Below are 13,310 nucleotides of genomic sequence, written 5' to 3' on the forward strand. Positions count from 1 at the left end.
GAATCTGCTGTCTTTGCCATGTTCCACCCTTTCTATGCTCCTGGAACTCCTCTTCCCTAATGCTACCTCAGTTCACCTCTTTCTACCCTCCTGAAGCTGATTTGTTTCTGAGCCCTGGACCCTGTTGTGACACCACTGTACTCTTGAGGACTATTCTTCAGGGATGCCTGACTGGTGCACTGGACTTTAGATCCTTGCTCTGTTCCCCTGATGGCATGTTCACTACAGCAACAGATCCTGCCTCTGTCCTGAATAAAGGGCCTGATTTGGAATGCCTTGTTGTATTTTCTTCCTACAGGAAAAGGGAGAAAATAGGGTGAGTGAGGGCATATTGAAGCATAAGTCAGAGCCAATTTCCATCTCTACTGAAGAAGTAGCCTTTATTTACCACAGAAATTGATACTTTCTGTACCAATTCAACAAAATTTAATTAGTCATATAATATTTCAAGGAACCACAGCAGGATTCTGAGTTGCTGTGTCTCATCTCTCTAATAGGAGAGACAAGATAAACATTATTAAATAGTTATAATATAAGAAATAATATGTTATAAACATCACAAGGGAGATTAAAAGTGTGTCCTGGGTATTCAAAAGAGGAAAGAGCTTATATTTGGGGGAATGCAGGAAAAAGGGATCAAGAAAGGATTCATGGAAGGCATGGAATTTGAGCTGGTTTTGAAGTGCAGGTGGGCTTTTGACAGATGGAGATTTTTGTGGAAAAAAAGAATGGCAGGGCTCTGAGATTCTGAAATGGATAGATTGAGGAGGTTGAGGGTTTTACTTATCTTTCAAAAAGAGCTGTGAAAGGAGCTTCCTTTGATCTAGAGATCAAAGTTATAATGGAGATCATTATGTGTGGGAGGCCATCCTCGCCTGGGATTTGAGTTACCTCCCTGGCTGGGTGAGAGGTGTTTAGACACAGCGGTGTTAAAGCCTTCCCCACCCTTTCCCAGGTCTGAGGGCTTGTCCGTGCAGAGGCGTGCCTGGCCACTGACCTGAAAACCCAATCATCTCTCCTGACCTTGGGATGCTGCCCCCCTTATCCTTCATTGGATGAGATTTTCCCTGGAATTTTTTTGTTCCCCAATAAAAGCCCACTCCCTGGCGTGTTCTCTCTCTCGCTGGTCTCTTCTGTAAACCTTGCCGCCGCATTAGGTGGCTGGAGGCGGGAGCTAGGAGAAGCCGTCTCCGGCTGGTATTAAAGGTAATGAGAGTCGGTCTCTTTAAAACTCCCTAGTAATTTCTTATGAACCGAACCTTCTTTCATGAAGCCAGTGCTTGTCGCGTGGCAGAATTATGGGCAGCTCAACAATTCTTAAAACTTATATATTTGGGGCTTTTTGGATTGATCCTTCCACTCCATTTCTCTCCCTTGTACTTCACGCATTTTAAAGGGAATGTCTATAGAACTTTATCATTTATGCTAATGATTATGGGATGTATGGAAGAAAAATCAGGAGATTTGATTCTTACAGTTTGTGCTACTCACTGATGGTCTGAACATGGGCAGGTCATCTCAGTCTTCTGTGTCACAATTTCCTCTTCTGAAAATGAGGGTTCTGGTCTAGATGCCTTTCTGAGATCTCTTTCTGTTTTGACAATCCAGTATTCCAACTACAATTCATTTTACCCCTTTTATGAATTAGTAGGGAATAAGGATCACATCTTCTTTCCCTCCTCCTTGCCTTCCTAAGATATCTTATGTTGCTCATTACACTTTTTCCACCCTAATGCCCTTCGGGGCTTTAGGCAATCAGATCATATTTTCTTTGTGTTAGAACCATCAGCTCCCAAATGAAGCCCCCTTGTTTAGGGAACCTGTAGTTCTATACAAGGGGTGGGGAGGCCATTCTCTCTATATCTAATGAAAACAAACTCTCAGGAAATATTTTGATATTAGTCATATTATTTTAGTGTGACTTTAAACACAATGTGATATATTTCATGTTTTCTACCTAATTATGAGATGAAATGTTTTCCCAGGTCTTCAGGGTTTCAGGCATGCAATGTGTTGTGGTTTGGATATGAAGTATCCTCCAAAAGGCTATATGTTGGAAACATGATATTCAGTGTAGCAATGTTCAGAAGTGAAATGATTAATTAGCTTGTGAGAGCTATAGGCTCATTAGTGGGTTAATCCATTTGACGGATTAATAATTTGAATGGATGACTAGATGGCAACTGTAGGAAGGTGGGATGTGATTGGAGGAAGTAGGTCACTGGGGGTATACCTTTGAACTTTATATTGTCCCTAGCTCCTCTCTTATGCTCTGCTGAGAAGCTTTCTCCCACCAGGATGTTCTGCCTCACCTCAGGCTGAGAGCAACTGGACTCAAATGTTGGCCAATCATGAACTGAATCTCTGAAACTGTGAGCCCAAAATAAATTTTTCCTCCTCTAAGTTGCTCTTGTCAGTTATTTTGGTCACAGTGTCAACAGACTGAATAATGTGATGTATGTGAAGTGGCAGAGTTGGATGAACATTCTGCCCACTGAGTTCACACATGTACTTCTTACTTGTTGGTGGGCCACAGCTATTGCCTCAGAAGACTATCTCTGGAAACATGAGGGACCAAGTCCACCAAGTGGTTGGGGTAAGATTGCCACTAAAGCTGGGATTGTGCCAGCCAGCACCATAGTCCTGGCTGTATAAGTCAATTTTGTGTTACTATTCAAAATATCTGAAGCACCTCACTTACAAAGAGAAAAGTTTTATTTAGCTCACAATTTTGGAGGTTCAAAGTCCAAGATTGGGGGCACCAATTGGTTTGGCCTCTGGTAAGGTCTGTGGATGACAGCTGCCTTCACCTCCTTGTTCTTCAGGCTGTAGATGAGGGGGTTTAGCAGAGGGATCTATCTCATTCCCCCTTCTCTCTCATTCACTGCCCCCACACCATTTATCTAACACAACTTATTAGGTGGCTAGATGCACTAGAAATTGTGGACCAGAGCTACTGGACAGAGGTTCTGCTCTCAGGACACTTATAATTTCCAGGGGGTTATTCACCTCTACCCATTTCCTAGGATCCCGCAAGAAAAAGGTCTCTTCAGATGAATCCATCACTCATTCCTTCATTTATTCCTTAAGTTGTCCACAAATCGTTATTAAGGATTTTCTAAGTTCTACCTTAGGTGCTACTTTTTCTTAGAAATGAAGGTAAGAAGACACATACATACTTTGTTCTATTTCCTGCCACATTATTATGGATATGTAGTTCTTGCACAGGGATCTTTAGGGATGGGAATAGAAGGAGAGTTAGATTTTCCACCCAAGATGGGACTTTCCTAGAATGCAGTGGGATATTTGCTGGTGACCTGATATATTGATTTTCATTTTGTGCATAGAGAAAGGTAAAGGAGGAAAGGGAAGAGGAAAAAGGGAAATGGTAGAGAGGACAATAAATATGAGGAAAGATCAATAGCTGTCAAAAAGGTCAATGATGCCCCGAGGATTTTCTTGTGCAGTGAGTGGGCCCCCTTGGATGATGTCACCTGCTCCGTTGTGGGGGTTTCCTCATATATCTTCATTAGGGACAGGGCAATAGAGGAAGAGAAGCTAAGTCTTCTGTTTTAGAAAATGATGAATGCTGAGATAGCTCAGTGGTGACAGTTCTTCCTGCCTTCATCTTCCTCCCATAACGTTTTCTCCTGGTGAAGTAGGGGAGTCTGGGTTAGAAGGTCAGCCTGGACTTCCTGGCCAGTGTCCTCTTAAGAGCTGCCTTCACCTCCTTGTTCTTCAGGCTGTAGATGAGGGGGTTTAGCAGAGGGGTCACCACACTGTACTGCAAGGATAGCACTTGCTCAGGGTTGAGCCAGATGCTGGAGTCATATACCTTGTAGGGAATTGCACAAAAGAGCAAACTCAGCTCAGGACAATGGCCATAACACACTTGGCAGCAATGGTTCTTCTCATCCCTTCCAATTCTTCAAAAGGAGTCTGCAGTGCTGAGCCAGCTATTATTGGTGGTAGCACCTACAGATGACTGTTTGATCAATGAAGAGTCAGTCATTTGTTTTTGAGGGGGGGATGTACCAAGGACTGAACCCAGGGGCACTTGAACATTGAGCCACATCCCCAGCCCTATTCTATATTTTATTTAGAGACAAGGTCTGAGTTGCTTAGTGCCTCACTGTTGTTGAAGCTGGTATTGAACTTGTGATCCTCCTGCATTAGCCTCCCAAGCTACTGGGAGAGTCAGTTATTTCTGAATTCAAATGCCTCTAAATATGGTGGATCCCAAACAGAAAGTTATTGGAGTTGCCCAAGAGGATAAAAAGTTCTGCAGCATATCAAGGACCACAGGTTAGAATAGAATAAAATAATTCCATGCATTTCCATAGGAATTATTCTCTTCAAATCATATTGCTTAATAGTTATGATGATGAGATATGAGTTTTTCTTTTTTCCTTTATATGCGCAAACACACTATGTTCTAACTTTGTGGGACTGTTCCTTGTAAAACTGTATGTTTAGTTTAAATGCTGCCATCATATCCAACACTTATGGCTCTGAGAATTACCCTCACAGTCATGGCATATTACTTTTATAATGCTAAGTGGAACAGACATTTATTCTTTTAGTTGCATTTTCTTTGGTTTGGAAAAGAAACCAAGACTGGTAAATGAAGTTGGAGATAAAAATATGTTAAGCAAAAAGTATGATTACAAAATTTTAATTTTGGGAATACCCTGATTAATACCATTAGGGCTATTTCCCAAAGAATCATGGCTACTATTTTTTTTTACTTAAAAAAATTTTTTTTAGTTGTCTATGGACCTTTATTTTTATTTACTTACATGCAGTGCTGAGAATTGAACCCAGTGTCTCAAACATGCTAGGCAAGTGCTCTACCACTGAACTATAATCCCAGCCCTATGTTTTGGAATTTTTTTAGTGCTAATCTGTTTTGTTTTTTGTTATTTCAAAATAGTTATACATAATATTGGGGTTCATTTTGATATGATTATATAAGCATGGAATATGATTTGTTCCAATTCAGTCTACAGTACTACTCCTTTCCTTGCTTCTTTCTTCCTCTACTCTACTTATTTTTCTTCTATGTATTTATTTATTTATATTTTTAAATTAGGGCTTTATGGATATACATACAAGTGAAATTCACTGTGGTATATTTATATATCTACATAGAAAAGTTTGGCCAGATTCATGCCATTATTTATTGTTATTTTTCAATGGTAACATTATTACTGGAATAAATAGAGTATACCAAGAATGTTACTTGTAGATTCTGGTATATATGGCTAAAAATGATATTCATTATACTCACTTTAAAAACTCTTCTAATTTATCCCTTCTAATATTTCTGTGAAGTTGGAAGGAGAAATCTTATTGTTCCTTTAAGGCATATGAAGAAACTGGGATCAAGGGAGATGAGATTTTGTCCTCAGGTTCAGGAGAACTCTCCTGAACTATTCCTTATCATCCATTTCCACCTTCTTACTTCTCTTCAAGTCACAGAAAGTGAGAAAAAAGTATTGAGGAATTTGTGAAAGTCCTTGTCCAGTTCCTTAGTAGAGAGAACAACATTATTTACTCTGTCTCTTGGAGAAGGAAGACTTGTTTATGTTTGAGAGAAGCATGGTATGAAAGAACATGAAACTTGGTTCAACTGGCTCCATAACTAGCTCGTTCTGGGACTATTTTGGGAAATTATCTGGTTACTTTCCAAACTCAAGTTCTTTACCTGAAAATAGAGTTTAATAATATCTCTTGTGGTATGATGCATGCTAAAATTGAACTTGACCATGTGAAGAATTGGTGTATAGTAGGTGCCAAAAAATAGTTATAACATAAAAAGCTTTGAAGATGACATCTTCCAGCAGGAAAGGAAGATGGTATCTGTTTCAAGGATTCTGTGTTTTGTTTATTTATTTATTTTTGTTTAGTACTGAATGAAAATCTACTAAAGGTTCTGTAGTTTCCTTTTGATAACTCTCAAACCATAGGTTAATAGAAAAATCTTTTTCTAAAATAGAAAAATATTTAGTCTTTCTCTAAGCTCATTTTTTCAGAATAAACAATTGAGCCTCAGAAAGAAAATGGATTCTTTATAAACCACACAGCTAGTCCACAGCAGAACTAGAGCCCAAGCCTTCTGAATTCCTATATGATTCTTTTCCTGCCACCTTGCAATGCTCTGTTCTATAGATCAAGGGCATTTATGGTAAGGAATAGGCCACATTTTACATTTAGGAAATATACTATGACATACCTGAATATTTCTGAACCATAAAAGATGGTGACCACAAGGAAATGAGAAGAGCAGGTGGAAAAGATCTTGCTTCGACCCATGGCTGAGTTGATCTCTAGGGCTGTCATGATGATTCGGCTGTAGGAACCCAGAAGTAGAACAAGGGTGCCAAAGCCCAGGACTACCGTGGTGGTCAGGATGGAGGCAATACTACTATAGGGGTCAGAACAGGCCAATAAGAGCAATGGGGGAAGCTCACAGGCAAAACTGTGGATGAGATTGGGGCCACAGAAGTGCTGCTGAGCTAGGAGGAGGGTGTTAATTAGGCTGGTACTTATTACTATCACCCAGGATGCACCTACCAGGCCAGTACATACTCTACTGTTCATAGCCACTGCATACAACAATGGGTGGCACACAGCCTGGAACCGGTCATAGGCCATGATAGAAAGGAGGCAGGCCTCAGTGGCCCCAGAAAATATGACCAGGGAAATCTGGGTGAAACACTCAAGAAAGGACACTGTTTTCCACTTAGAAAGAAGATTCTCCAGCAGTTTAGGCACAATGATTGAGGAATAAAAAGCATCCAGGAAGGAGAGGTGTCTTAGAAAGAAATACATGGGGGTTTGGAGATGAGAATCAGTATTGATCACGAGCAGTATCAGCAGGTTCACCATGAGGGTCAAGAGGTAAATCACCAAGAACAGCACAAAGAGTGGTACCTGGATCTGAGGATTGTTGGATAGTCCCAGGAGAACAAACGCAGTGACTATGGTCGCATTGTTAACTTCCATGGAGCATTAAGGGTCCATTTAGAGGGATGAAAACTGAAAAGAATGCTCAAATGGGCTATAAGTCTCAGGCATTATGAGCAAAGCTGCAGCGCTAACCTGGACAGATCGTGCAGCAGAGGCAGCCCTGCCATGTCAGACATTTTCAGCTCTTCCTAGCCCAGGGCAGTAATCTACTCTGGCCAAAGTGGAAAAGGTGTGGAGGAAAAGTGCGGAGAATCAGACCTAGAAAGGAAAGAGAAGGATGACTCCAAATGGATGAGAAAAAAAGGGAGGATAGACTCAAGGATACCTAGAAGGCCATTCTTTGGTTCCAAAGGGAACTGAGGTCAAACCATCTGCCTGAAAGACCATGATGGATTTTTGAATAGTAGAGATGGTGTGACACCTGATTATGGTGCAAGTCCTTTCTCTGTTCCTGAAAACTTGCTCATGAGTAAGTCACTAAAGTTTTTCATTTGAAAAATTGTTCTTTGAAAACTAGATAGTTTCCAAAGTTCATTCCACTTTAGAAATTCTAAAGATGGGGAATGTTCTTCTTGTGTGTCACTGGTACAAAAAAAAAGAAAACCCCTCTTCTCTTCTGTGCCAACTCAGGCAGAAATGGCACAACATTGTGTTGGTTTCATAAAAGCCACACAGGAGGAAATCCTCCAAATGAAGGTAAGGGCTGTGTGCATCAGTTATTCCAAGGTCTTCCCATTCCAGGATTCTGTGAATGTATGATGTCCTATTTTCACTGTAATACTGGGGCTTAACCTAAGAGGTAACAAATATGGGACTATTCTCTGGATTGGTGCCAGGAACTGTGAATAGAGCCAAATCAGACTTAGACCAAGTTCTGTGCAGAGATCATGGCTCACTTAAGGGGGGGAAAAACAGATAAAGGAATACCTGGTAAATGAATAGTTACAAGATTTAGTCTAGACTAGATGAAGGTAAACTGTTCCCCTTATCTCACCTTGATGGATATAGTTATAAATGAGGATCTAATCTCTATTTATGACAAGGACACTCACAACTTCCCATATTGAGTAGTTTGAGGAGAAGATGGATTTGAATGGAATTTTTCTTCACCTGGACTCTCTTGGCCAACAACAGTTGACCTCAGTGGAAGATACCTATATGGCATCCTTTCCAACATGGGAACAAAAGCTACAATTATGATGAGTGTTCGATGGGCTTCCCTTGACTTTGTTCTTCCTTTAGAGGATGTAGGGGAGGATCTTCTGAGAAAGGAACTATTCCCACAGTCTTTCTGTCCAAAGGGAAGAATTTTGACTCTGTCTTCTAAATAACAATGGCCAGAGGGACTTGATCTGAGCCTTGGAGAATGAGGGAGGTCCCTGGAGAGACCCTTAAGCAAGAGGCCCTGCTCTGATTCTGAATGGGTTCTCTAGGGTCAACTACTTCTCCTTTGTATTACTCTCATTCCAGTGGGTTATATCATACAAGAGGGCTCTAGTGGCCAATAATTTATTTTTTAGTTCTACTATAAGTTTTAAAGGTTTTTAATTTTTTTTTACAATATTATCAACTTAAACACTATTCCTGCTGAACACACATGTCAGCTTAACCTACTCAAATATGAAGTTTGAGAAGTCAAAATCATTCTAGTTTTGTTAGAGTGAAAGTTTCATTGTAGACTATTGTCATGATGGGTAACAAATCAAGGACAATATTCTAAGATCTTTTTCAATTTCATTCTTTAGTCTTCTGTAGTTTTCATTTTCACCTCTTTTGATAGATTGATTCCCAAGATTTTATTTTTTTTTGAGGCTAAAATCTATTGTGAATGGGGTAGTTTTCTTAATTTCTCTTGCAGTGGCTTCATCACTGATGTATAGAAATGCATTTGATTTATAATTGTATTGATTTTACATCCTGTTACTTTGATTAATTTGTTTAATCAAAGTAACAGGATATTAATTTGATTACTTTATTCTAGAAGTTTTCAGGTGGAATTTTTTGGATCTTCTAAATATAGAATCATGTCATAGTGATAGTTTGAGTTCTTCTTTTTCTATTCATATTCATTTAATTTCTTTCATCTGTCTAATTGCTCTGGCTAGAGTTTCCAGGACTATGTTTAATAGAAGTGGTGAAAGAGGGCATCCTGTCTTGTTCCAGTTTTTGGAGGAAATGTTTTCAATTTTTCTCCATTTAGAATGACATTGGCCTTAGGCTTAGCATAGATAGTATTTGCAATGTTGAGGTATGTTCCTAGTATCCCTGGTTTTCCTAGAGTTTTGATCATGAAGGGATGCTGTATTTTGTCAAATGTTTTTTTCTGCATCTATTGAGATGATCGATCATATGATTCTTGTCTTTAAGTCTATTGATGTGATGAATTATGTTTATTGATGTCTGTGTGTTGAACCAACTTTGCATCCCTGGGATGAACTTCACTTGGATGTGGTGCACTATATTTTTAATATGTTTTTGTATGAGAGAATTTTATTGAGGATTTTTGCATCTATGTTTGTCAGGTATATTGGTCTGAAGTTCTCTTTCCTTGATGTGTCTTTGTCTGGTTTTGGTATCAGGGTGATAATAGCCTCATAGAATGAGTTCGAAGGGTTCTCTCCTTTTCTATTTCATGGAATTATTTGAGGAGTATTTGTGTTAGTTCTTCTTTGAAGGTCTGTTAGAACTCGATTGAGAATCTGTCTGGTGCTGAGCTTTTCTTGGTTGGTAGGCTTTTGATGGCATCTTCTATTTCATTGCTAGAGATTGATCTGTTTAAATTGTGTATGTCCTCCTGACTCAGTTTGAACAGATTGTATGTCTTTAGAAATTGTCAATGTCTTTGAGATTTTCTATTTTATTGGAGTATACATTTTCAAAATAGCTTCTAATTATTTTCTATATTTCAGTAGTGTCTGTCATGCGGTTTCCTTTTTCATCACAAATTTTAGTAATTTGAGTTTTCTCTCTCTTTGTTAGTATAGCTAAGGGTTTATCAATTTTATCTATTTTTTTCAAATAACAAACTTTTCATTTTGCCAATTTTTTGAATTGTTTCTTTTGTTTCAATTTCATTAATTTCAGCTCTGATTTTAATTATTTCCTATTTTCAACTGCTTTTGGGGTTGATTTGTTCTTCTTTTTCTAGGGCTTGAGACATAATGTTAGGTCATTTATTTGTTGACTTTTTATTCTTTTAATGAATGAGCTCAACGCAATGAAGTTTCCTCTTAGCCTTGCCTTCATGGTTTCCCAGAGAATTTGAAATGTTGTATTGGTGTTCTCATTTACCTCTAAGTATTTTTTTATTTTCTTCCGCTATCGATTCATCATTTAATAGTATGTTATTTAGTCTCCAGGTGGTGGAGTAACTTCTATTTTTTATTTTATTATTGATTTCTATTTTCATTCCATTATGATCTGATAGAATGCAAGATAGTATTTCTCTCTTTTTTTTTTGTATTTTTATAAGAGTTTCTTTGTGGCATAAGATATGGTCTCCTTTAGAGAAGGATCCATGTGCTTCTGAGAAGAAAGTGTATCAGCTTCTGGATGGATGACATACTCTATATGTCTGTTAAATCTAAATTATTGATTGTATTATTTAATTTTATAGTTTTTTTTTGAAGATCTATCTAGTGGTGAGAGAGATTTGTTAAAGTCACCCAGTATTATTGTGTTGTGGTCTATTTGATTCTTGAAATTGAGAAGGGTTTTTTTTTTTTTTTTTGATGTACATAGATGCTTCATTGTTTGGGGTATATATATATATATATATATATATATATATATATATATATATATATACAATTGTTATGTTTTTTTGTGTGATGTCTTTTTGATATGTGCCACTGCGCTTGGAAGTCTATGTCTTTTGATTATGTATTTAGGCCATTAACATTAGGGTTATTATTGAGATATGATTTGTATTCCTGGTCATTTTGGTTTATATTTCATTTTTAACTTGATTTAGTTTCTTCTTTTATTGACTTTTCCTTTAGTATAGTTCCTCCCTTTGCTGGTTTTCATTTTTTTTTGAACATTTCCTCCTCATGGAATATTTTGCTGAGAATGTTCTGTGGTGAAGGCTTTCTAGTTATGAATTCTTTTTAAACTTTGTTTACCATAGAAGGCTTTATTTCATCTTCAGATCTGAAGCTTAATTTTGCTGGATATAAAATTCTTGATTGACATCCATTTTCTTTCATAGCTTGATATATATTATTCCAGGACCTCCTAGCATTGAGGGTCTGGATTGAGAAATCATTTGAGATCAGAATTGGTTTCCCCCTTTACTTAATTTGATTTTTTTATCTTGCAGGCTTTAAAATTCTATCCTTTTTCTGTATGTTAGTCATTTCATTATAATATGCCTTCGTGTTGGTCTGTTGTAATTTTATACATTTAGCATCCTGTAAGCCTCTTGTAGTTGATTTTCCCTTTCATTATTTAGATTTGGGAAATTTTCTGATATTATGTCATGGAAATGATTGTGCATTCCTTTGGTTTGTACTTCCATCCCTTTGTCTATCACAACAAATCTTATTTTTGGTCTTTTAATGTTATCCCATAATTCTTGGAAGTTCTGTTCAAGGCTGTGGTCAACTCTATTTTTAACTTTATTTTCAAAACTGTGTCCTTGTTATTGGATTGGCACTGGGGACAAGGACCAAGTTTTTGGCAATATGGTTAATTTACTTTCTTCTCTTTGGGGCCAAAGCTGCTTTATTGCTATCTCTGTCTGAGTCATGAGGGCAGATGCTGTGCAAAGCTTTCTGCCCTTGCCTGGGTCATTGAGCAGGTTTAGGTATGACTTCCAGCACAGGTCCCTGCCAGCTCATTCCCCTTGTTCATGGTGACAGAGATTGAGAGGGGCTTTCAGACTTTCAGTAGAAATTATTTCTGGTTGGATTCTTAAGAGGTCTATTGGCAGGGGACTTCCCTCTGATTTAATTTTGCAGCTCTATGGCTGAAAGGGGACCAAGTTGTGGGAAGTAACCCAAAGTCCTTGTTTTCTATCAGGTGGGGCATGGACAGTTAAGGGTATTCAGCATCAGAGCAGTCCAGAGGCCTACAGTGGTAGATGGCAGGTGACTGGATGAGGCATTCATAAGGCAGAGATCATGCTAATATAATGATAAATAAGACAGCAATTTTTTTCATAAACAATTAGCACAAAAGCAATTAGTATTTAAGCCAGTCTCTGAAAACCATGAAGACAGTAACTCATAATCATATCAGTGAAAAACAGATTGAGCTTATCAATATAGGAAGTTAGGAAGATTTGTAAGTCTGTGAGGTCAGGCTCAAATTAACACAGGATAGGGCTGGGACTGTAACTCAGTGGTAGCGCACTTGCCTGGCATGTGTGAGGCATTGGATTCACTTCTCAGCATCACATATAAATAAATAAAATAAAGGTCTATCAACAACTAAAAAAGAAAAAATATTAAAAAATAACTACAAACTTGTCTTGAGTTATTTGTGATCATTATTATTGGGCACTCCTACAGGAATCCTTCCTTTATAGCCTCCAGCTTTACTTACTTTTGGTCGGGCTGACACAAGTATACATTTTAAGTTTCACTTAAATAAACCACTATTTTCCCTTTTGAATGTCCATGTAAGACTGTGCTCAGGCTGTACTCTCCTGCCAAGTATTTAAGACAAAGTTGGTCAACACTGACCTTGTTCCTATCTATTCTTAAGAGTCAGCTGAGATTCTGTGGGGAGCCACTCTGAATAATTCGTGTCTTCAGTCCCGGAGCAGAGAGGCTTTGACCGTCACTACATCTTGTAGTGACTTGGATAGTTCCGAAAGTTTGAGGATGTGCATCTTCAGCCCTAGGGTCGAATTACACTCTCATGTCCCTTGTAACTCCGCCCCTTCTTACCTTTTTTGGATGGAACTTTCTAAGAATGAGGGTCCTCCAAATTAAAGCCTGCTTCCCAGCATGATTGTGCGCTCTCTCTCTCTCTCTCTCTCTCTCTCTCTCTCTTTTTCTCTCTCCAGTCTCTCACTCTCCCATTTGGGAAGCTTGAGGCCGAGAGTGAAGGAGCTATCCTGAAGCTTGTTTAAAGGTAAAGTGTGTGTATTTGCATTTTATTTGGTGTCCCTGGAAATTCACACAAGTGATCTTAAGTTCAGCTGTCCTCACAGGCCAGGGGCGGCAAGATTCCTCATAGATCACTCTTGGGGACATGTGTGAAGCCTCTTGGCTTCTTTAGCCTTACTCTACCAGTGGTGCCACTTGCCAGGATGGGTTGGGGCCCAGCTGTCCATATGTGACTTCTCTTGGAAGCATCAGGGACATTTCCATCTCCAGTGACCCTCCTCT

At 38.6% G+C, this 13,310-nt stretch overlaps 1 protein-coding gene across 1 annotated transcript; it reads right to left on the reverse strand.

Moving 5' to 3' along the window:
- Positions 1-3,673: 3,673 nt before the first annotated feature.
- Or5bs1 (olfactory receptor family 5 subfamily BS member 1) lies at positions 3,674-7,008 on the reverse strand. Its single transcript, XM_071609283.1, is given in 3 exon segments — positions 3,674-3,807; positions 3,810-3,835; positions 6,236-7,008. Coding segments are annotated over 3 exon segments (933 nt in total).
- Between the last annotated feature and the right edge of the window lie 6,302 nt (positions 7,009-13,310).

Source organism: Marmota flaviventris, chromosome 3 (assembly GCF_047511675.1).
Source record: "Marmota flaviventris isolate mMarFla1 chromosome 3, mMarFla1.hap1, whole genome shotgun sequence".
NCBI lineage: Eukaryota > Metazoa > Chordata > Mammalia > Rodentia > Sciuridae > Marmota > Marmota flaviventris.